We start from the raw sequence: 26,012 nt of genomic DNA, 5'->3' as shown, positions 1-26,012 counted from the left end.
AGCCATCAATAGTCTTTAATTATTCCATTAAAAGGTATTAACTGATCACTTATGTCTGTTTTCTTTTCTTTTGAACAATGCACAGAACTTTTCCCATGTCCACCGATTATATTATTAACTTTTCCTAAACTGAGCCTAGGATACTTTTGGGCCATTAGCAAGTGTTATACTAGCACCCATGCTCTGGAATTTTCAAATACTGTCTTAAGATAAGGAGATACTGTTATCTAGAGACCTCACAGACATTGTATGGAAATGTCACTGTCTAGATCTTGGTTGCAAAAATGAAAATTGGCTTCTTTCTCATAAGTTCTCATGGGAGAGAAACAAGGATTTATCCTCAAGAACTATCATAAAAGTAAAAAAACAAATATTCAGCTAAATGTATATTCACTGTTGTGATGTTTACTATAGTGAAAGTGTTGGGAAATAATTTAAGAGTTTACCATTAGATCACTTTATAAATTACACGATATCCCAAAAGTAGAATATCATGTTAAAAATATTTCATAATGTATAAACTTGTTCATGAGACATTTATCAAATCACGGAATCTAGTAGAAACCTATTTTTATTTGAAAATATGTATATTAAGAAAGAATGGCAAGATACACAAACATAAAGCTTATAAACGATTATATTGCTCTATTGGAATTACTAGACAACTTTTTTCTTTTTTTTCTACTTATTTATATGTTTAAAATTTTAGAAAAAGATGTGTTACCTAGTAATGTAAAATTGATGAAAAGAAATAATAAAGAAAAACTAAATATTAAAAGAGTAGAAAAGATGATCATTCATTGTTTTTAAGTGGTAAAATTAAAAATATCCAGCTCATTTTCTGTGGGGAACAAGCTTAGGAATTCCCTGAGCCGGCACTGATGGGTTAACAAGGCATAAAGAATTAGAAAGGCATAGGATGAACACACCCAAGTTTGGGTAAACAAGATTAGGTAAATAAGGTTAGGTAAATGGGGCAAAGGCCTCCAGTGTAGGACAACAGTATAGGACAATAGCAGAAAGCTGTTTTCACAGGAAGGAAGGACCAAATTAGGTAAACAGGTAAAAAGGCCAAAGACCATAGCAGGGCAAAGTTTCCCAGAGGGGAGTTAATTAGCAAAAGAAAGATGCCTTGTTGACCCTCAGGTAGCAGGCTCTTCCTTGTTCCCTAGGCCAGTTTAGGTAATCAGAAGTGGGGCCTCATGTTTGCTTTAAACAACCTTCCACCCAGCACTAGAATCTTGTTTTGTATTGACCCAAACCCCTAACACCGCATATCTCCAAAACCCCTTTTCTCCATGCCCATGAGTTAATATTCATGGCCATGAGTTAACGTTTACAGTTTCATTGTCTCTCTGTGCATGCCCATCACACCCATCATGCTTGTAAGCCTTCTGATCTTAATAAAAAGCAGCGCAAAGATGCTTCTTCAGGGCTCTCATCTTCTCCCAGACGTTAGCCTCTCTTGCACTTTTAATCCTGTGTCCTGCTCTCTTGCCGGACAAGAGAGAACTCCAGACCCAGAGGCTATGACAATTTTCCACAGACACATGTAGGTGCTACCATCATGTATGTTAGATTTTCTTTTGAGGTGCAATTCCTATTTTTACTTCTTTTCTTTCTTTCTTTTTTTTTTTTAGACTTATTCTCCCTCTCCTCTACTCCAACCCTATCACTCATCCAAGTAATCCAAGTTAATAATATATATATATCCTTTTTAAAAAATCTTTCTCTTCATGCTTAGTTATTCATAGAGATATCTATGTAGAATTATACACGTGCACAAATAAAGGGGCATGAGTCATTGTTTTAGAAAAAAATTGTATCATACTATAATCATTTTGCATATTGCTTTTTGCCTTTAATACGTTTTGTAAATCCCTATGAATCAACTGTATAGTGCTAAACTCACTCTTTTTAGTGGCTGCATGATGTTGTATGCTTGGATTTAACAAGTTACAGGAGCCTCCAGGCTGTTCCTCTAGTTCCCAACAGGGGGCAATGTTGTCTCCAGGAGATAGCTGCCAATTTCTAAAGACATTTTGAGCTGTCAATACCAGAGAGAAAAACACTAGTAGTATCTAGTGGGTACAGGCCAGGAATACTGCCAAACACTATGTAGTGTATAGGGCAGCATCTCAAAAATTAATTAAATTACCTAAAACATCACTCGTGGCCATGGGGCACACCCGCAGACCATATTCTGATCTCAGGGCACTTGGCATTGGCTGTCTCTCTGACTGTAATCCTCCTCCCTTAGGAATCCAAATAGCTCATTTGTCACCTCCTTCAAGTCTTTTTTGAATGGCATCTTCTCACTGCCACCTATCTAACCAGCCTATCTACTGCAACACACACAACTATCCGTATGCCCACTCAATCCTACTTAGTCTATTCCTTTTTCCACTCAGCTTCTAATGGGGGACATAATTTATTTACTTATGATATATGTTCAATGATCTCTTCCTTTCTCCTAGAATGGGAACTCTACTGTGGAAGGTGTGTTTTATATTCACTAATGTATCCCCAGTACCTAGAACAGTGCCTTGTATGCAATAGGCGAATAAATGAATAAGAGAACAAATAAATGATTGTATGAATGAGAGACATTCATTTTATTTCCCATTATTTTAAAAATTTTTAAAGTTTTTATTTATTTATTTTAAGAGAGAGACAGCATGAGTGGGGGAGGGGTGGAGAGTGGGGGGCACGGAGAGAGAGGGAGAGGGAGAGGGAGAGGGAGAGGGAGAGGGAGAGGGAGAGGGAGAGGGAGGGAGAGAGAGAGAGAGAGAGAGAGAGAGAGAGAGAGAGAATCCCAAGCAGGCTCCACACTGCCAGCACAGAGCCCAATGTAGGGCTTGAAATCACGAAACTGCAAGATCATGACCTGAGCTGAAACCAAGAGTTGGACACTTAACCCACTGAGGCACCCATGTGCCCCCTCCATTATTTTGAATGAGAAACAATGCTGAAGTCAATATCATTATACACATGTGCTTATGTGTTGGTTTTTTTATTTCTCTATGGCCAGAATGCTTTCCAAAAGGACATTTCCCCATAACTATGTATGAGTATCCTTCTCCAGCTACCGACTCTCCATTGCTCAGCCATCTACTGATGGCTTTTGAAAACCTTTCCCAGCTGCTTATTTTGATTTGAATTTTTCTGATGACATGTGGACTTGGGCATCATTTAATATTGTTGTTGATTATTTGAATTTGATCATCTGTGAATCAGTTATGCAAATCTTTTCTGGCTGTTGAAATTGACACCTGTAGTTAAGTCTGTAAGTTATCCATATGTATCCTACTTGTAATTGGCACCATTTTTTTTGTCTAAACTATCGTTTGCCTGTTGATTTTGTTTATGGAATTTTTAGGCCACAGCTATAATTTTATACCATCAAATATGTACATCTTTTCTTTTGTAGCTTCTGGGCTTTTAGAAGTGAGATCCTGCCTTCACAGTGCATATAGTTTTACCCTCTATTTTCTTACAAGAGTTTTATTGTTTTTATTTGTTGCATTTAAGCCTTTAGTCCATCTGAATGAATTTCTGTATATAAAAGACACAAAAGAAAACCTGGGGTTTAATTTCATTTTATTTCAGCTGTATAACCAGATATGCCAAAACCACACTAAAGACTCTATCTTTTACCCCACATAATTGACCTTTGTTATATATTAAAGTCTCCTAATTACTGACCTCAGTGTCTTAATTTTCTATCCTGTTTGTTAACTTACAATCTAGTGTATACTAACTTCATGCTTTTTAAGGAAAAAAGAAAGAAAGAAAGAAAAAACTTGGTGAGGAAGAGTAAATACAACTTGGCAGGTCAAAAGGAATAAGAATATTCAATTTGGATATGAATTAGGGACCAAATTTAAAACAAAAAAGGACAGCTACACTGTAATTGAAGGTCATATTATTTTCAAGCTGCCCAAATATAGAAATAAAAGTATTCTTCTCTGTTTACTACCATAAAACGGCGGAGACAATTGCCCATACTTTTTCTTTGAAAAGTCACTTTAATTAATCCCATAAAACCTTGTTCTTTTTTCATTGGACCTATGCTTCAATTGTTTTGACCGATATTGTATTAAGTAGAGTTCTCTGGAGAAGCAGAACCGATAAAATATGTATGAATCTAGAAAGACATTTACTATAAGGAATTGGCTCACATAATTATAGAGGCTGGCAAGCCCCAAATCTGCAGTGTGGGCTGGCAGGTTGGAGACTCAGGAAGGCCAATGTGTCAGATGAAGTCTTAAGGCAGGCTTGTGGGGAATTACATCTGCTCAGGGAGGCCAGTCTTTTATGGTCTATTTAGGCCTTCAACTGCTTAGGTGAGGCCCACCCACATTATGAAGGGTGATCTACTCAAAGTTCACGGGTTTAAATGTTCACCTCATCCGGGGTGCCTGGGTTGCTCAGTCGGTTAAGCGTCCGACTTCGGCTCAGGTCATGATCTCGCGGTTCGTGAGTTCGAGCCCCGCATCGGGCTCTGTGCTGACAGCTCAGAGCCTAGAGCCTGTATCAGATTCTGTGTCTCCCTCTCTCTCTGACCCTCCTCCGTTCATGCTCTGTCTCTCTCTGTCTCAAAAATAAATAAACGTTAAAAAAAATGTAAATGTTCACCTCATCCAAAAACACCATCCAAGTTGACACAGAAAAGTAACTGTTGCAAATATCTAAGGTCATTTTTTATCACTAGAAGAGCTAGATTTTATCCTTAAGAGAATTTAGAAAAGGTTTATCCCCTAAGAAAAGTTAGATTCCTAAGGGGGGAAAATCGCAGAGTACACAAGACTTCAGGGTAAAAGTAAATAAGAATAAAAGTTGACTTCCACTCTGACTCTATTACCCATAAGACCATGAAGGATTACATTAACCTCAAATCACAAGGAAGGAGGCAAAACTTGTGAAAAGTATGCTGATGTTCATTCTTAACCATCATCACTTTATGTCTCTGCCCCTACATTTCAGAGGGACTGAAATAGAATGGGTGGCTGCATCAGCAGCAGGAGAACTCTTATTACTGCTAATTGTACATCTTTGCCTATTATATGCATTAATCTGAATGCCCCTACTTGTTCCTGCCCCAACTGGACACTTTTTGACTCCACCTTTATGGGATAGTAAATAAAATCTTTGAGGCTCTTAAAATATGAGTCGTGGATTTCCTTGGTGTGGCAATGTCAGTTCTGAGTCTATTCAATAATCCAGAGTTTAAAAACAAGGACTAACTTTCTTTTCATGAGTTCTACCCACACACAGACATAAGGAATATTCTCTGATACTCATCCAAATTGTTAATACAGATTTCCATGAGTGGATTATTTGGCCTGTGTGCCTCTGGTAGACTTACCTGGTGTGTGATCAAAGTCTGGACTCAATGCCTCTGCAGGAATTCTACTGCCAATGGCCCAGTCTAAGTCATCTTGAGAGTCCTGAATAAGACTGCAGGCTGTGGTCCAGTTTCCCGAAGTTGTTTCAAAATTACAACTTCCTATTGTGCTCGTGTACTGGCCTAAGGAAATGAAAATATCAACAGAATGTTCTGAAAATATATATTATATACTTTATTACACTACACTTGTGATTATTTAAAATTAATACTTGCATATTTTAATTATTTATTAATAAACGTAAAGAACCAGGACATTTGCACTCATTGGTAATATCAGTTGTCCACTGTAGGTTTTTTTTTTCTTTTTTCATCATAAAGTCTAGAAGTGGTGCACGAATACTGTCATTTATCCATGAAGGAGTTATATGGGTTGACTAATATTATAGATGATTGATAAAACTGTGTCTACATATGAGCAATGAACATAATATTATGATAATGCAGATAAGTCAGGTCAAATAGATCAACAGCTCCAGTTGTCTAGATGTTTAATTCAGTCCCTCTGTTTACTCCGGTGTTTGAACAGCACAGACCATTAGAGGGGCAAAGTCATTAACTAAAGAAAAGGTGCCTTTGGAGAAGTAGTAAACTGCAGAGGACACAGATGCTCTCGGCATACCATACCAATCACCCACATACATTTCAGAGCTAGTCACGAAATACTGAAAAAAGTTCTCTTCTAAGTGTTGATTGATAACTCATTAAAAATTAAGTTGTTTACAATGAGAAAAATTACTATTTAATAACTGAATGTCTACTACCTAGTCATCTATGAAAAGTACCATCATAACATGGTGATATATACTTTCATTTTTCTTTATTTTTTTTCTTCTTTTCTTTGCACAACAGTTATTATTTTTGAGCATTCACTGTAAAACTGTTGTACAGACAGAATGATTGGGTTATTTAATCAGTATGAATCTATTGAGATTGTCATTGATTTTTTCCTTCCTTTTTAGAAAGATGAAGTTTGAGTTACTTTTAATATTTCTTCTCTGGATGGTTTCTCTTCATAACTTCTTCTTAACATAAAATTAATACTAGCATATAGAAACTTTATCAGAAGAAGAACTCGGCATCAAATGGATGCCAAACATATAGCAAACAAAGCTTTAATATTTCTTCAGAAAATTTTCTGGATCCCTGAAAATATTTCACTAAATATCCATATTTTTACTTCTCAGGCATGATTGCATTTTATCCCTAAATTCTAGAATCATTTTTAATTATGTACATTTCTTTCATTTATTCTACATGACATATAATGTATTTAATTCTATATTCTTATTTATGGGCTCTCTATATCCCCTTTTTATGTTTATCATTCCAGTATTGTGAAAAAATAGGTTTATATTATGGTATACAATATGGCTAAAAGAAATCCAGTTCTCCAGCTGTTTAGCTAACACAACCACAAACATGCCGAATATTCCAATATAAATACAAAAAACAGCCATATGTGTTCTTTAGAATGATGTCACATACAGCTTCTGCACTATTGCATTTCTATGTAACTGACTCCCTAACACATACGACCTACAATAATTATTCTATATCCTTTTTGAATCTCTGTAACCACTCTTGAACCTTCTGTCCCACCTTGTCTAATATATGACTTTATGTATGACTCTGAAGAGATCTATACAATCAAGATAAAATTTCTCTTATATTTCATTCTCTCTAACTCAAATTATGTCATTTTCCTTTCTCTTTTCTAGAGCTAATTTCAGTTTATGATCTCAACACCTTACCAAACACTGCTATTAGCATTCCACAGCTTCAGTGATTTCAGTTAGAAAACTTTTCCAGGCCCTTCAGTCTCATATTTTCTACCAGTTCCTTTCTTATAACTTGCAGACATAGCCAGGTGCCCCTCTTGATTTAATTTTACATGCCTAAATTTCTCACTCTGTATAGATAGCTTCACTCACCCTGGCCCATGGTCCTTCACACTTTCATGCAGATAGCCTCCAAATCTGCAGCCAGGATGAAATGGAGATGTTTATCTTCAAATGTGGGCTGAATATTCCACTTGGAATCTGCAACTATCATCTCAAAACCAAAAAGCCTAAAGTGAACTCATCACTCACCTCTCGAAATTAGTTCTTCTGAGATTATTGCTTAATTTCAGAGCATGAATCTTCTCTCTCTTTTTAAAGATGTTAACTTTGGAGCTATCTTTGATTCTGCTTTCCTCATTTCCATGTCCAATCTATCACCAACACTTGCAGGTTCTCCCTTCGAGAACTTACTCACTCTTTTCCTTGAAGTTCATAACCCCTATTACAGTTCCATTGGTTCAAGCCCCTGGTTTATTTTAAGAGTCTACTTTTTTTTTTCAGTATAGCCTTCATCATATCAACTTTACAAACCCGAACCACATTAGTTATCTCTAAGAAAGCTCTTGTGTTTTTTCCATTGCTCAAAATATCCTGTTTTTCACATTGTTTGAATATACTCTCTTAAACCCCTCGCCTTGCGTACAACAACCTTTCCTATGATGCAAAGTGTTCTTGAAACTCAATCTCAAAATTGCCTCTATGCCAGACAAATTTTTTTATAAAATTGTCTCTTAAATAAAAACAGATTTTTTTTTCAACTTTTATGTTTAGGACTACTTTTCTCTCTTTTACGAATGTTTCTCTCACAGTGGGATGCTCATTTATCAGTCATTTCTTCCCTCTCTTGTAGAGGACAGACTGCCATTGCATTTGACTGCTCATCTTCATTCACTCAGATATCTAGAGATGACTTATAATTTATTTAAGCAATTGTGAGGTGCAATGTTCTCTTCTTTCCTTGTACGGATTAGTTTAGCCATAGTCTTGGGATACAATTCTAGACAATGAGCCATATTGTGAAAAAGGGACCTAGGAAAAGTTTGCCTTGTTCTTAAGAACCAATCAAAAGAAAGAGAATCTGTTTATCCTTTCTGAGGATATCACTATAAACATGTTATCCTTGGGACTGAAGAGATTATATGGATAGGTGACTTGATTAAAAAGTCAGTTATATGAAGATGGCAAGGATAAAGAAGGAAGGAGTCCATATAGTTCTAATATTTTGATAAGAAAAGTTGTTGCATTCACCAACTTTAAGGCTCCTTGCTTTTCACTTCTTGCTATTTCAGATAACACATTTTCCTTATTATATCAATCAAAAATGCAGTTGGTTCCAACTAATAAGTATACTACTAAACCCAAGTAATAGTAGCTAAAACACACAGGAATTAACTCATCTCAATTAAAAATGAGTCAGGAAGTTGTCCATGTAAACACGGCATTGTGGTTCAACTGTGTGGTTGTAAAGCATATATTTTCCATCTTTTCTGTCATCTCGTCATCCTCAGGCTCTTCATGGTTGCATGACTGTTGTTCTTACCAGTATCACATATATTAAAGGCATTAAAAGAAGTGGGAAGAGGAGGGGTATCTGGGTGGCTTAGTTGGTTGAGCATTTGACTCTTGAATTCCACTCAGGTCATGATTCCAGGGTCGTGGGTTGAGACCCACATCAGGCTCAGCACTGTGTGTGGATCCTGCTTAAGACTGATTCCCTCTCTGTCTGTGCTTCCATCCCTGCTCATTCTCTTTAGGAAGGAAGGAAGGAAGGAAGGAAGGAAGGAAGGAAGGAAGGAAGAAGGAAGGAAGGAAGGAAGGAAGGAAGGAAGGTGGAAGGAAGGAAGGGAGGGAGGGAGGAAGAAAGGAAGGAAGGAAGGAAGGTGGAAGAAGGAAGGTGGAAGGAAGGAAGGAAGGAAGGAAGGAAGGAAGGAAGGAAGGAAGGGAGGGTGGAAGGAAGGAAGGTGGGTGGAAGGAAGGAAGGAAGGAAGGAAGGTGGAAGGAAGGAAGGAAGGGAGGGAGGGAGGGAGGGAGGGAGGGAGGAAGGAAGGAAGGAAGGAAGGTGGAAGGAAGGAAGGAAGGAAGGAAGGAAGGAAGGAAGGAAGGAAGGTGGGTGGAAGGAAGGAAGGAAGGAAGGGAGGGAGGGAGGGAGGGAGGGAGGAAGGAAGGAAGGAAGGAAGGAAGGTGGAAGGAAGGGAGGGAGGGAGGAAGAAAGGAAGGAAGGAAGGAAGGAAGGAAGGAAGGAAGGAAGGAAAGAGAAAGGAGAAAAGCCTTTTTTTTTAACTATCCTGGGGCTTTTCTTTCTAAAAGGGATACCTTCTCAAAATTTCCATGTATATCTCATTAGCCTCTGGTGGCTGCAGGGAAGTCTGGAAAAGATGGCATTTGTATTTGGTCACAAAGGTGCCCCAAATAAAACCAGAGTTCTGTTTTTAAGAAACAAAAAGGGGTGCTAGGCAACTAATAGGAACTACCATGATGTCTAAACTTGTTGAGGTCGAAATTTCTGCTACAAGCATATTAATTAATGTATCTTTTCCATTCCACCTAGCAAATCCTACTCACCTTTGAATGCTCGATTTATGTCTTATCTTTCCTTTTCAGACCATTTCAGTTCTCTGAAATTATGTGTACATGTGTGGTTTATGGCACTTAACAGCAACTATAGTCATTAGAATTCATTTGGAAATTCATTACTTCTTCATTGTAGATCGTCATCGTAATTGTTTACCATTGAATTACTAAAAACATTTCTATGTGAGTGGTATTACTACTTAACCCTGTTACAACCATAAGTGCTTCCATATAGAACTATTAAATGATAGATGATACAAGGAACTCTGTAATATTCCTTGGTGATGATTATGTGGTCAGTATTTTTTAATGGTTATTGTTTTAGAAAAAAATATTTTCTAAATTGTGACCTTTGTCATGATTCCTCGAATAGATTCAAAGCATTACTAACAACATTTAAACTACTGGCATTTTCCCAGTAGGAGGGTATTCAGCCACATGGTTGTATGGTTAGTGTAAATTTTGGTCAATTTATATTTTTTAAGAGCTAGCCCCGTAATTGATTATTGTTCATTACTCATATCCACATATTTGCCTTATTTTGCTATACCATAATGTATCATACTTGAATATTTAATACTTTATCCTTAGTGTGAAATTGCTTCATAGAGCACTACATCGATAAGAATCTCAAAGAGTCTCGGTTCAGTGGGAAAGAAGGATCTGACTGGATAATGATGTTTGTAACTGTTGTAAAGGCAGGCGAGAATGTTTTCACCCACGCCTTGCACATCCCTAGCCTAGAATACAAAGCACACTTAATACAAGCTTTAGGTGACAATGTTCTTCCATGTAAGAAAAGAGCACATTTTTTTTAACAATTTTTTTAACGTTTATTTAGTTTTTGAGAGACAGAGACCGAGCATGAGAAGGGGAGGGGCAGAGACAGAGAGGGCGTCACAGAATCCGAAGCAGGCTCCAAGCTCTGAGCTGTCAGCAGAGAGCCCGACAAGGGCTTGAACTCAGGAGCCGTGAGATCATGATCTGAGCTGAAGTCAGACGCTTACCTGACTGAGCCACCCAGGTGCCCCCAAAAGAGCACATTTTTAAACTCAACTGTTTATTTTAAAAAGAAGTGGTTTCATTTTTTCTAAATGGTGCATTTTTGCAACAGAAGTTAGAGATGCAAACAAAAATTTTAGCTTTATTTATAACCTGCAGTAAAAATTTACTCATGAGGAACAGCTACATTTAACTTCTAGTAAGTATAAAGTCCATGAAATATATACACTATGACTGATAAGTTTCAAGAGAATATAAAAATAATGAAATGGAAGAGGCCAACATTATTAATCCTTGAAGACTGAACAAATATGTTCTTTATGGCATTTAATTCTCAAAGCACTCTATAGGTTGGATGTGATTATATCTAATATAAAGATGAGAAAATGAGTCTCTGAGAATTTAAACAATCATTCAGCATGTGAGGGTCAATATCAAAATGAAGTCTTCAGTTTAATAAACCAAAAGTCCATTTCTTCCTTCTATTTCTCCAAAGGTCATTTAAAAAACTTTGTCATTTATTTCATCATCCACAATAGATTATCGGATTGCAGGAATCTAACCCTGATGCATCCAATGTATCCCAAAGACTATCAACATAAAATTCTGATGAAGTCAATTTGCAGAATCAATAAGTCACCTGTATACTCCTGTGTGTGGATGTGAACAACGCCTATCAAAAAGGTCTTTAGGAAAGTGACTATTTCATTTGTCAACATATTGTTTCAATTTTATTAAATTCAAATACAGCTTGCAGTTGTCCACCAAAGTTGTAGGTAACACGAACAAATATAAGTACATAACGGACTCAGTTTCTGAAAATCAAAACGGCCTTTGTACTGTGGGAAAATCAAAATCACATAAAGCAGTCCGAGAAGAAAAATGAGTGAAGGCAAGGAAACAAAAGCAACATTCATATTTGAAAACCAAAATACCTAATAACTATTTATGTTTTATAAGCCTATATTGCATGGGCACATGTAATTCTGCAACTATACTTCCAAAATAAACCATGATAACCTTATTATTATTATCACTTGTTACATTTCAAAAGTAATAAGAATTTTTAAAATTTATTACCAACTTTAAAAAAAAACAAAGAACACTATATTTTACTATATTCCCCCTGCCCTGCCCCCCCCCCCCCCAACACACCAGTTTTTGCCTCCACCGTTACTACGGTTATTGAAGTTTATGACAAAGTCTTATTCATTTTTATACATTCGTTGTTTAGAAAGTTGTTCCTAGCCCATACTAAGAATAGGAATAAATGGAAGAACATATTCCATATGTAAATGTTTTCAAAACATTCCTCTCTTAAAATGAGACGAAGAAAAATTTTTAATTCTTTAAATTAAATTACTTTAAATTATTTAATTAAGTAATTATTTTTCTATGTGCATGTGAGAGCTGTCCTTTCTCCTCACTGGATTATGTATATCAATGTCATAATGTTCCAAGTATTTTTCCTTAGAATCTTTGTTTTGCTGGCGGTTATTAAATACTCTACTTGTTAGGTCCGGTGGAAAATTAGTGATTTCACAAATGGTTTGGAGCACTGTTTTAGAGCACCATTGGAATCAGTTCTCTACTGTCAGTATCAAAAAAATATTTTTTGGTGCACCTAAGGAAAACAGCTGGAAAGAACAACTAACTGGAATTTAAGTAAAAACTTAAAAAAAAAAAGAATACTAGAAAGTATTTTTCAATGTATTATAAATTTTGTTGCAGATTGCATATATATTATAAGGGAAATAAATAATAGTTTATAAAATCAAGATTATTATAGTACTGTGGCACTGACAGTACCATTTTAGGAAGTGCCTATGATTTTCACTCCCTTTTATATTTTGATTTTAAAATGAAAGTATAGGATTAATGTTGAGAAATTTATGCTAAATGAAATAAGTCAGTCACAGAAAGACAATTACTGTAGGATTCCAAATACTGTGTCAAGTACCTAGAGTTGTCACATGCATAGAAACAGGAAAGAAAATGGTGGCTTTCAGGGGCTGGGAGAGGGAAAATAGATGATTATTGTTTATTTTATTTTATTTATTTTTTTTAATTTTTTTTTTAACGTTTATTTATTTTTGAGACAGAGAGAGACAGAGCATGAACGGGAGAGGGGCAGAGAGAGAGGGAGACACAGAATCGGAAGCAGGCTCCAGGCTCTGAGCCATCAGCCCAGAGCCCGACACGGGGCTCGAACTCACGGACCGCGAGATCGTGACCCGGGCTGAAGTCGGACACTTAACCGACTGAGCCACCCAGGCGCCCCTAGATGATTATTGTTTAATGGGCATAGAGTTTCGATTTCTCCAGATGAAGAAGTTCTGGAAATGGATGGTGGGGAAGTCTACAATAATGCGAATGCACGTAAGGCCACTGAACTGTACAGTTAGGAATGGTTAAAATGGTAAATTTTATATTATGTATACTTTACCACAATTTAATAAATGTAATAAATGAAAACAAAGAGAAAATGAACACTTCAGAAGCATCATTACTATAAGATGCTGAGGAATGAAAACGATATTAAGTTTAAAATAAAAACTTAAACATGACTTCTGTGGTTCTCCCTTCCTATACATGCATGACATTTTCCCAGGGGTAGAGTTGAACCCTTTCTCTCTTTGACTCTAAGCTAGACTTTTTAATTTGAATGGTCATTAGAAAGAACCAAGAGTGACATTCTAGACTTTCCAAGGCTAAGCCATAAGAATTCTTGTTGTTTTTTTCCTATGGATCCTAGAATGCTTGCTCTTTTTTTTTAATTTTATTTTTTTTAATGCTTATTTATTTTTGAGACAGAGAGAGACAGAGCATGAGCGGGGGAGGGACAGAGAGAGAGGGAGACACAGAATCCGAAGCAGGCCAGGCTGTGAGCTGTCAGGACAGAACCTGATGCGGGGCTAGAACCTGTCAACCGTGAGATCATGAGCTGAGCTGAAGTCGGACGCTCAACCGACTGAGCCACCCAGGCGCCCCTAGAATGCTTGCTCTTGAGATCATTTACTCTGGTAAAAGCCAGTCCCATGCAAGATATCTGATTATCTTGTGATAGCTATGTTATGGAAAACCCAAGCCACATTTGATTACCCTGGAGGATGAGACGCCATGTCAAACCAAACAGAGAGACCAAAGAGAACCAATGTGCCAAACATGGAGGGGATAAAGCTATCTTTAAAGTGACTCTCCTGTTTCAGCTATACTAGTTGAAGACATGTAAATCAGAGACAACTGGCATTGCTGATTCTTTTCGCAGTTAATGATCCACAAAATTAAAAGCCAAATGAAACTTTTATAGGCCCCTAACTTTTAGCGTAGTTTCCTATGCAGCAAACACTGCAACAGGTAGCCTGTGTGGTACCAAGATTCCATTTGAACGCTCGTCAGTAAGACATATGAAAAAAACTTCTTTGGATTTAAATACATACTCACGTTTTAAAATTACGTACTTGCTTTTATACATGACTTTTAGACATCACTTGAATTAAAGCTTCAATTGAAAAAACAAAAACAAAAACAAAAACAATGTGGCCAATCTAGTCGTCTTTTCCCAGAGCAATGTAACTGATAAAATGAATCATTAAACTAGTATTTATTTAAAGTGCTCATTTTTAACCTCATGTATAAAATCAACCATCTTTTGGAAAAGGCATGGAAAAGGAAATGAAAAGCAATGAAGAAATGTAGATGGCTAGGTCAGTTTCTGGCAATTAAAATTCTGACCCCAGACACAGTTCTGCACAATGACATGTTGAGAAATTTCTGTGACGAGATTTGCTGCAGTGTTTAGTATGGGGGTAAAATGGTTGAGAGAGCTGAAATTTAGATATGTGGAGAGAGAAGTTGGAGAAAAAAAAACCCAACATTTTGGCTACTTTAAATCTACTCCAGTGCATGAAAAGAACACGTCCTCTCAGTCACCAATGCCGATATGTTACTTTCCTAATAAAATGCAAATCTGTGCTGAATGGGCTGCATTAGAGCAGCCAAGTCCACTTACCACAGTGAGCCTCATCAGACCTATCGGAGCAGTCTGGTTTATAGTCACAGACAAGGTGAGATGCAACACACTTGTCACGGCACAAAAAATCAGTGGCTTCTGGGCAAATCTCAGAAGTCTCTCCCACTGGGGAAAAAGATAAAAGCAAAAAGTCATTTTTATAATATGTTATTCAATATTAGTGGTCTCTTAATGGTTTTATAGATTCCACACTTAAATAAATGACTGATTTTTAATAGTTGTCCAAGGCAGACTTCTAGACAACCCCACCCACCTCAGTACCACATCCAATTTTTCAGTAAGTTTATGTGGATTGCACTTTCAAAATCACCTTTGATCGGCCGAGGGTTGACCATTATCTATTATCTAAATAAGTCTTATTCAAGACCCTAAAAATGTTTTGCTTTGGTTCTGGCTTAGTTTTCTAGTCTCATTTTCTGCAACTGTCCTCACGAGCACCTGCAACGAAACTACCGTATAAGGTTTCACAGATAGATCACTGGCTCTTCATCCTTCCACGTGTCCACATACATTGCTTCCTTTACCTACCCTGACCATTCCCTCCTGTGCCCCTGGTGGTCTGCTCAACCTCAAGACTCAAGGAAACAGCTGCTCTGTCCCCTTGTTTTGCCTTTTCTTTGTCATCCAAGCCCCAGGTTGGGTACCTACGTTTAATGTCCCCTAAGAACCTTTCTATTCTTATGTGAAATGTTTACCACCTCATATAAGAGCTGTATCACATGTCTGTCTGCCCTCCAGTCTCCAAACCCCTTGGAAACCCAAGTGGTGGATGTGTTTTCTGAGGCCAAACCCAGCATCTAATCTGTAGTTTGTACTTAATAAATGCTGGGTATAATAATTGAAGACATAATGGTTTCATCTCGAGGAAGCTTAGGAAAGTGAATTAACACACAATTTTCAAAGCAATCCACACCTTCTAATTGAACGTACAGGGTTCAATTAAATTAATTGAACATAATTAACATACAGTGTTATATTAGTTTCAGGCATATGATACAAAGATTTAATAATTCTATACATTACTCAGTGCTCATCAACGTAAGTATACTTTTAATCCTCTTTATGTCTTTCACCCATATCCCCACGCACTTCCCGTCGTAATCATCAGTTTATTCTCTGTATTTAAGAGACTGCTATTTTGTTTGTCTCTTTTTTTGTCTGCTTGGTTTGTTTAATAAATTACACATCTTAGTGGAATCATATGGTATTTGTCTTTAGCATTATATCCTCTAGGTCCATCCATGGCTGAGTAATATTCCATTTTATTTATATTCCACATCTTTATCCATTCATCTGTGGATGGATACTTGGGTTGCTTTGATATAGTTGGCTATTGTAAATAATGCTGCAATAAACATAAGTGTGAATATCTTTGCGAATTAGTGTTTTCATTTGCTTTGGATAAATACCCAGTAGTGGAATTATGGGATACTACAGTAATTCTATTTTTATTTTTTTTTAAGTTTATTTATTTATTTTGAGAGATAAAGAGAGATAAACAGAGAGAGAATCCCAAGCAGACCCTGGACGATCAGCACAGAGCCTGATGTGAGGCTCAAACTCACAAACTATGAGATCATGACCTGAGCTGAAATCAAGAGTCTGCTGCTTAAACCACTGAGCCACCCAGGCATCCCAGTAGTTCTACTTTTAATTTTTAATTTTTTGAGGAAACCCCATACTGTTTTCTGCCATGGCTGCACCAATCTCATTCCAATCAATAATGCACAAGGGTTCTTTTTCACTGCATCCTCAAAAACACTTGCTATTTCTTCTGTGTTCTGTTGCTGTGTTATTGTTTTTTTCCTTTCCTTTGAGTCATTCTGACAGGTGTAAGGTGATAGCTCATTGTTTTGATTGCATTTTTCTGATGGTTAGTGATGTTGAACACTTTTTTCATGTGTCCTCAGGCCCTGTGTATATCTTGTTTGGAAAAATGTCTATGTGTCCTCTGCCCATTTTTAAAATATGATTATTATTTTTATTATTCAGTTTTGGTGTTGAGTTGTGTAAGTTATTTATATATTTTGGGTATTAACCCCTTATTAGACATATCATTTGAAAATATCTTCTCCCATTGAGTAGATTGCCTTTTGTTTAGTTGATGGTTTCCTTTGTTGTGCAAAAGTTTGTGGGTTTTTGTTGTTGTTGTTTTGCTTTTAGGTCCAATAATTAATTTTGCTTTTGTTTCCCTTGACTATATATATATATATCTTCCCTTCAGGATATATATATAGAGAAAAATGTTTCTATGCTTGATAGCAAAGAAATTTCTGCCCATGTTTTCTTCTGGGAATTAGTTTCAGGTCTCATATTTAGGTCTTTAATCCATTCTGAGTTTATTTTTGTGTATGGTGTGAGAAAGTGGTACAGTTTCTTTCTTTTCCATGTAGTTGTCCAGTTTTTCCAACACCATTTGTTGAACAGACTGTCTTTTCCCCAATGTATATTGTTGCCTCCTCTATTGTATAACTGCGGGTTTATTTCTAGATTCTCCTATTTTGTTCTATTGATGTATGTGTTTATTTTTATGCCATCACCATGCTATTTTGATTACTACACTTTTGCAGTATATCTTGAAATCTGGGATTGTGATACTCCAGCATTGTTTTTTTTTCAAGACTGCTTTGGTTATTTAGGGTATTTTGTGGTTCCATACAAATTTTAGGAATATTTTTTCTAGTTCTGTGAAAAATGTCATTGGTATTTTGATAGGGATTGCATTAAATCTGTACATTGTTTTGAGTAGTATGGCCACTTTAACAATTGTAACAAGTAAATTCAACCATTAAAACTTTTTAAAATGTTTATTTATTTTTGAGAGAGAAAGAGAACAGAGCGTGAGTGGGGGAGGGGCAGAGAGAGAGGGAGACATGGAATCTGAAGCAGGCTCCAGACTCTGAGGTGTCAGCACAGAGCCTGACACAGTTCTCTGGCTCACAAACCATGAGATCATGACCTGAGCCGAAGTCAGATGCTTAACCAACTGAACCACCTAGGCGCCCCAAATTCCACCAAAGATTTAAAGAAGTGTTAATACCAATTCTTTGCAAACAAACTATTCAAAAAATAAATAAATAAAGAAGAAGGAAAGTTTCCAAATTCATTCTATAAGGCCAGCTTTACCCTGATACTGAAACCAGATATAGACAATACCAAAAAAGAGAACTACAGGCCCATATCTCTGATGAACATGGATGTAAAAATCTTCAATAAAATATTAGCAAACCAGATCCAGCAATACACTAAAAAAATCATTCACCACAATCACGTGGGATTCATTTCCTGGATGCAAGGATGGCTCAATGTTCAAAAATCAATCAACATGACACATTACATTAAATAGAGAAAGGACAAAAACCATACGATCATCTCAACAGATGCAGAAAAAATTATTTGAGGAAGTACAACATAAATTCATGATAAAAACTGTCAACAAAGAGTAGAACATACTTCAACCTAATAAGGGCCATATATGAAAAATCTACAGTTAACATCATACTCAATGGAGAAAAACTAAGAGCTTTCACTCTAAGATCAGGGAAAAGACAGGTTGTCCACTCTCACCACTTTTATTCAAGGTAGTACTGAAAGCCCTAGCCACAGCAATCAGACAAGAAAAGGAAATAGACAGCATCCAGACTGGTAAGGAGGTAAAATTTTCACTATTTGCAGATGAGGTGATACTATATATAGAAAACCCTAAAGACTCCACCAAACCTGCTAGAATAGATGGGATTCAGTAAAGTCACAGCATACAAAATTAATATACAGAAAGTGTTGCATTTCTATACACTAATAATAACATTGCAGAAAGAAAAATTAAGAAAACAGTTCCATTTACAATTGCACCAAAAATAGGGGCGCCTGGGTGGCTCAGTCAGTTAAGCAACTGACTCTTGCTTTTGGCTCAGGTCATGATCGCACAGTTTGTGAGCTTGAATCCTGCACTGTCAGTGAAACCCTGCTTGGGATTCTCTGTCTCCCTCTCTCTCTGCTGCTCCCCCTTTATCTATCTCTAATAAATAGAATTTAAAAAAAGCAAAAAAATTTTCACCAAAAATAATAAAATACCTAGGAAGAAACTTAACCATGGAACTGAAAGACCTGTACTCTGAAAGCTATAGAACATTGATGAAAGAAGTTGAAGATGATACCAAAAAATGGAAAGATATTCCACTCTCATGGATTGGAAGAACAAATATTGTTAAAAGTCCATATTACCCAAAGCAATCTACAGCAGTTCACATATCTGAATATCATTGTAAATGAAATTAAGTCCAATGATGATACTTTGTACCTTCAAAGAAGTATGCAGTAAAGGTCCCAAACTACTTTTGCCTAATTCAACAAATTAAATAAAGCTCAGCAATCCCTTTGTTACATAGATTATTATAGGTTTAGAGCTGGTGTGCCTAAGGGGAGGGTAATTCATTCGAGGGGAGGGTAATTTTCTCAAGGTTCGGTAAATCTCTAAGGATTTGATAAAAATTCATTTCCCTAGTTTTGGAATCATCCCCATAATACAATAGTTAAAGCCTGTATAATTTCTAGAAATAATTTACCAGTAAATTGCAGTATAAATATAAAGAATGAAGAGAAGGCATCTGAGAAAACAGCAAATATATTAACTGTGGGCATCAACAAGAAGAACTAAAGGTCATGTTCATTGAGTGGTTTAGAATCTTTGCCACATAATTTTTAATTAACACTAGTGAGAATTTACAGTTAACCCAGAGCAGTATGTGGATATTATTTAGTATGCAAGTCTGAGCATTGGAGATTATTTTATTTTTCCATGCCATAGGCTGTGGAGCCATATATAATTATCCCACAGAGGAAATGTGTTTTGACTTTAAATACGTAGTTCTTTAGTTTTTAAAAATGACTCAAATAGACTACATAACTCAATGAGGCTTATTTCCTTAACAATACGGAATAGCAAAGACAGGAAAAGAAATCAAGTCAGAGCTTTGAATTGCAGCAAACCAAGCAATGACTAATTTCTATAGCATATGAGTCTTACCAAGAAAAAACAAAAAAGAGCCTATAATTCTTAAAAAAGGTAGATGTTCTTTAAGACAAGAATATAATCAGACAGTTGCTACCAAAATCATTGCAGTAAATAGAAAAGGTAGATTATTTTAGTGAGAATGTCTTACATGTATTCAGCCATTTTCAATTTATTAATTCAGACAAACTGATAAAAGCAGTATTTACTAACCGGGTTGACAAATATACAAAATTAAAGATAATCCCACATATTCTGTAGTTAATAATGTAAGAATGGAAAGAACACTGGTGTTCGGAATAGAGAGTTGAAGACAATTTGGCTGGCAGAAAATGGCATATAAAAACCACTAGATTAAATATTTATTTTAGAAAAAAAAACCTGACAGAGTCCTAAAGACCTAAAACTAAAGCCTAAACTTAAAAATCCTAGAAAGAAGAACAGGTCTATAATATACTATAGCTGTAACATAAAATATTGGATCCCATAAAAGCATGATGTATATGTAAAACTAATCCACTGTGGATTTGAACAAACTGCCACCAACCTGAAAATAATTCCAATTTAAAACAGATTTTATTCTGCTCTGAAACAGACTTTACAACCAAGAAGCTCTTGTACCTTTAATTTTATGTATGGATTAAAATAATTTTATACACAGGGTTCATTATACATAACTAGATATAATCGTTCTATAGACTATATTTGTGGGCAAACACTAGTTTTATCATCTTTTTCAAGGCAAGATATTCAATATGTTCTTAGTTTCAGACAGTAAGTTTCACGTGGGCATGTGTATTTTAAGCACCTTCATTTTTCATGCAGAATATACTTATCATATGCAAGACATAAAAGACATAATGGGCATATTCCCTGCCTTTGAAGACCATGCTATTGAGTTGGTAATGTCATGTCTTCTTAGGTGACTCTTCACTCTGACAGTTTCTCAGGTTTCCCAGGTTGCTGATGACTTACATTTGGAGAGTACTGGCCAAGTATTTTGTAGGATACCTTTCTAGTGGCATTATTTTCCTCCTCTTGATAGAATTAATGGGTTTGGGGAAGAAAGAATACAGAGGTGTTATTTTCATCACCTAATGACAAGGGTACACGCTATTAATAGGACTTGGCACTGTTTCTGTTGACCTTGTTCCCCTGTCTGGTGAACCATGATTCTCCACCGTATAGTTACTCTTTTTCTATCCCTTTCCATACTGCATTCTTTGGAAGGAAATTACTGGGTGCAGGCCACATCTAAGGTGAACTATGCTCTCTTCCTTCAGGGCACAGAATCTACATTGATTAATCTAAGTTAATTATTTGGAATTCTTATACATGGGAACGTTGTCTCTTCTCTCTCATTTATGTATTTATTCAGTCAATATTTATATTGTTATGGACTCAAGAACATGTATAATTTGAGTCATAATAGAAGGCAACTTTGTTGCTCAAACTGTTCAAGCTTTGGCCAAGAGGAGCTCTTTTAATTGGCTCCTCTGTCCCTATGACACACCCCATCAATGTAAACTTTTCTCTTTTTTTTACAACGTAGACTTTTCTTTTTACATACTACCTTATTTTCTAGCACTATCGGTTGCTTCACGCTCATCTTGTGTGTTTCCTGGCCCAGTCCTAGAATTTCTCCAAGAAGCCTTGATTCTTTTTAATGGAACATGCTATCAGAAACCAATCTCTGGGGACTACATTGCTTCTTGCCATTAAGGTGTCATTGTTCCTAAGCTATAATGACTATATGTTTACATCCAGCGATGTTATCAATTTGGAATCTTATTTATTCATCCTAGAAACACGTATTGAGCAATTGCCAGACAACATGGTGGATACTGCAATAGTTCTTACCTTCAAAGAATTTACAGCCTGGTGATAAAAGCGTATTAGTTATACATGTTTAGCCTTATAATTAAACGTATGCATGTGTTGCTCTCAGACAACAGTAAAAAGTAGTACTAGCTTATAGTGTTGCATTAATAAATATTTAATACAGTTGATTTAATTCAGTTGATGGCCTTTCAAAGTGTCTATCATCTCAGTTGGTCATTTAACCAATTAGAAAGATAGACCAGACCACCTGACTGAGACCAAGTACTTTCTTATGAATTTCCTTTTTAAAACTCCATCCTTGTTGGTTTCCCTAACACGTCAGTTTGGCAACATGTTGAAAATATGGAAGATTCAGATCTGTTTGAAGAAAGAGCAACATCTGGTGTAGAGAAGAAATAGGCTAAAGAGTATTTTGGAAAAAAAATCATGCACCTCAAACCTCCCTTCACAGATGAACTGCGTATTTCGCTTGAGTGCTCTCTGGTTCTAGAAATGCTATCAGGGGCAAGTTTGCAAGTGAAAGGAGATCTCAACACTGCTGAGGGCTTAATATCGCCTGACCTGTATTTTCAAGCATCCGGAAATTAACAATACCTTCCATAGTTTCTATTCAGCAGGAGCATTTAAATCCATCTTATGTTAGAAAAATTGCTAGGTTTTAAGAAGGTCAGTGCACATATCAGACAATTCACAGCAGGACTTCTGAAAATGCAACCTCAGTGATCTCGCGTTGAAATGATCAGAAGTGTTATCAGAGTTACTCGGCCATGTCTTAGTGTTTGGGGACACATAAAAAATGAGATTTGACTGGTGATACACAGAAGCAAGGTGCACACTAAATGGGAAATATCCTAAAGACTGATTTTTCATGTTTGTATGCAAAAAGGCGACTTTATAAACTGCTCCTAGGCATGAGACTCAGATTTTCAACTTTTAAGATTTTTTTTTCTTAGATCTAGACATATGTTAAATATCCAGTTTTCTTTATGGACTCTTCATATTATTTAAGAGCAATAGAGGCACCTGGGTGGCTCAGTCAGTTAAGCATCCGACTTAGCTCAGGTGATGATCTCAGTGTTCATGGGTTTGAGCCCTGCATCGGGCTCTATGCTGACAGCTCAGAGCCTGGAGCTGGCTTCGGATTGTGTGTGTCTCTCTCTCTACCCCTCCCCCACTCATACTCTGTCTCTCTATCTCTCAAAAATAAATGAACATTAAAATAAAAAAAGAACAAGGATTGCTGAACCCTATGCCATACACACATCAAATCAGTGACTTAACGGTTTAGACAAAAATTATTATTAGAAGGCCTGAGAAGAAGGAGGGAGAAATTAGAAGAAAACAAAACACCACCACCAACAAAACTCAGAATGTGATACCTTTATGCAAGAACAAACACTTTCAGTGGTTTAGTGATTCAGACGTCCTCACTCTCTCCCACCTCTTTTCTATCCTTCATATCCTTGTTCAGCTATCTGATGAGTACCTGATTGCCATTTTAAAAGAAGCATCAACCCTTTCCATTCTGGACCTCACAGTTGCCTCTGATATGCCAAAAATGCCTTCTTTTTCTAAACCCTCAGTTCCTTTAGCTCCTTGGCTAAACGAATGAATCCTTTTCCCGCTACTCTGCCATTTCTTCACCTTCCTTCTCATCTTGGCTCCTTTTCCAGGGCAAGTCTTTTAAATGCTAGCAGGACAAATTGTAACCCTGCTTTATTTTGCTCTGCTCTTCCTTGGGCATCATGGTTTTACTTGCCACCTGCGGGCTGATAATCTGCTATCCACATCTCAATCTGAATGTTTTCCTGAGTTGAGAACCTTACGATACATTGTCTGTTGGATTTTTCTACAACATGTCACACATGATAAACATGACAAAAAGATGCACATCCTGCCTTCTTTTGCCTGTTACTTTATCTTTCCCTACTTCCGGCCTCACAAATATACCTCGTAATGCTCACCTATGCATGGTCCACAGATGCACATCTTTTTCACCCATTTTTGCCTTTATTACGTTTCTATGCACTCATCTCATAATCATTAGCAAAAATGACCTTGATTTTCTTAAGGTTGGTAAAATTGGTTTCAGAGAAAGAAACTCAAAAAGAATATAAGCAGTTAATCGCATCTATTATTGATCTGTATGGGTCTGACTGTAGAAGGAGGAGGACTACAACAATGGCCAATAATACACGTAATAAAAAATAATCCCATGTAAAAAAATATACAGCCTTCCTAAATTTATAAGGTTCTAGCGCCTCTCTGATTTCTATATCATTAATGGACTTTCATGAAGAATAAGAGATTTTGAAATGCTGAACAATCTAATTCAGACTTTTTAATTAGCTCATCTTGTCTATTATTTATGTAGTAAGGTTACTCCAGGACACTGTTATATAATTTTCAATTTATGTGCAAATTTTAGGGTCAAACAATGATCAAGTTATGCTTTTCTGCATAAAATGAATACAAACAAGTCTAATAACAGTATTATCTTTGACCCTTGCTATTGAACTCCTTCATATTTGTAAGATGTATAAAATTTTATTCTGCGCTCTATCGTCAATAGAGTATTTCAATCAGATCTTCAGAATTTAATAGGAGCACTGTGGACCGATGATGATTATTAAAGTTGAGACTCAAACATTTGGAGGTACTCTGTAATTATAAACTAATTTACAAAAAATTTCAATATTTAAAATATTTTTTAACAAAATCTTAACATCTGCCTGAGTAAAATCTGTAATAGCTGTGTGATTTGGTTAAATTAATTGATCTTTCTTTTAAGTTTTTTTTTAAGTTTATTTATTTATTTTGAGAAAGAGAGAGAACAGGGGAGAGGCAGAGAGAGAGAATCCCAAACAACCGTGAGATCTCACAAACCGTGAGATCATGACCCAAGCCAAAATCAAGAGTCAGATGCTTAAATGACTGACCCACTCAGCCACCCCAAATTACTTGATCTTTCTGAGGAGCAGAACCCTCTCTGACGGATGCAGATATTCAAGTTCCTATATGGATTTGATGTGAACATTAAATGAGATAATGTATGCAGAGTTTTCAGTATATGCTGGACAGTTTGGTAAATGTTCTATTAATGTTAGCGTTTCCATATTTTCTTGATTATTGACTGCTTGCTGTCTCAAAACCTTAATTTCTTTATGTATAAAATGGGTTCTTATAAGATTTAGCTGAAATAAAATATATAAAGCTGGTGAAATTGTCCTTGATTTATAGGTGTTGGAAGTCGTAATTCATTCATCCTACGCCAGCATTCTTTCTATAACAAAACACTATTTGTGAAAACATTAATAATATTTTATATTATCATTTACTTTTTTAAAACATTTTTTTAAGTTTATTTATTTTGAGAGAGAGAGAGAGAGAGAAAGCACGAGTTGGGGAGGGGCAGAAAGAGGGAGAGAGAGAAGAGAGAGAGAATCCCAAGCAAGCTACACACTGTGAGTGTGGAGCTCCATGCAGGGCTTGAACTCACAAGTCGTGAGCTCATGACCTGAGCCAAAGACAGATACTTAACTAACTGAGCCACCCAGGCACCCCTATATTATCATTTACTTTCTAAACAGAATTAGAAAATGATATCAGTATTAACAGATTGTACTAATTGTTGATTACAATATGCTATGTATTGTTTTAATTACTCTGCAAAGATTAAATCAATACATTTTCACAGTAAATCAATTTTATAGAAGAGGCACAGTGTGGTTAACTAACTTGTCCCAGTCCACACAGCTGAGAAATTGTAGCATTAAAATTCAAACTCAGGCAATGATTTCAAAGCCTATCAGGCTATATAATATCTAAGATATTGGTTTTCCAATCAAAAGAAATCAAAATGAGAATATAATTAAAGTGCATGTTCTATACTTTTAAGGAAATTTGGAAAATGATAAAAATATTTAATAGTAGAGGTTTTCTTAGAACACAAAATAATACTTTTAGACTAGAAACACCTGGGTGATCAATAGATTCACTGTCAAACTCAACATTGTATTTAAATTGCTTAATATGTTTCATAAGTTATTTTAAAGAAAAGCTCACCAAACAGTACATTATTTCCTAAAGACTAAAGCAAGACTGACATCTGGGGAAAAGATGTACATTTTATATGGCTAAGCTTTCAAAAAAATATATTATAATTTTTCATAATACATGTTACAAAACATCCCAAACACCTTCATGTTAATACTGTATTTGACATTTTTAAAAAATATTATGGACAGAAAATCATTTTTCGACTAGCAGTTTTGGCAGTGTTAGATTTTAGTCACCTTATTA

The 26,012-nt window shown here is 36.1% G+C and overlaps 1 protein-coding gene across 2 annotated transcripts in view; it reads right to left on the bottom strand.

Moving 5' to 3' along the window:
- The window catches only part of MALRD1 (MAM and LDL receptor class A domain containing 1), a 776,428-nt gene that overhangs the window by 216,351 nt on the left and 534,065 nt on the right, over positions 1 to 26,012 (bottom strand). For both annotated transcript variants that reach the window (XM_078450377.2, XM_078450378.2), the window contains exons 31-32: positions 14,837 to 14,962; positions 5,369 to 5,530 (exon numbers count right to left, since the gene is read on the bottom strand). In XM_078450377.2, coding sequence (XP_078306503.2) covers positions 5,369 to 5,530; positions 14,837 to 14,962 — 288 coding nt within the window. The remainder of the gene's footprint in view (positions 1 to 5,368; positions 5,531 to 14,836; positions 14,963 to 26,012) is intronic.

The sequence above is a fragment of the Panthera onca genome, chromosome B4 (assembly GCF_046562875.1).
Source record: "Panthera onca isolate mPanOnc1 chromosome B4, mPanOnc1 haplotype 2, whole genome shotgun sequence".
NCBI classification, from domain to species: domain Eukaryota; kingdom Metazoa; phylum Chordata; class Mammalia; order Carnivora; family Felidae; genus Panthera; species Panthera onca.
This window is presented reverse-complemented; position numbering and strand designations above follow the sequence as displayed.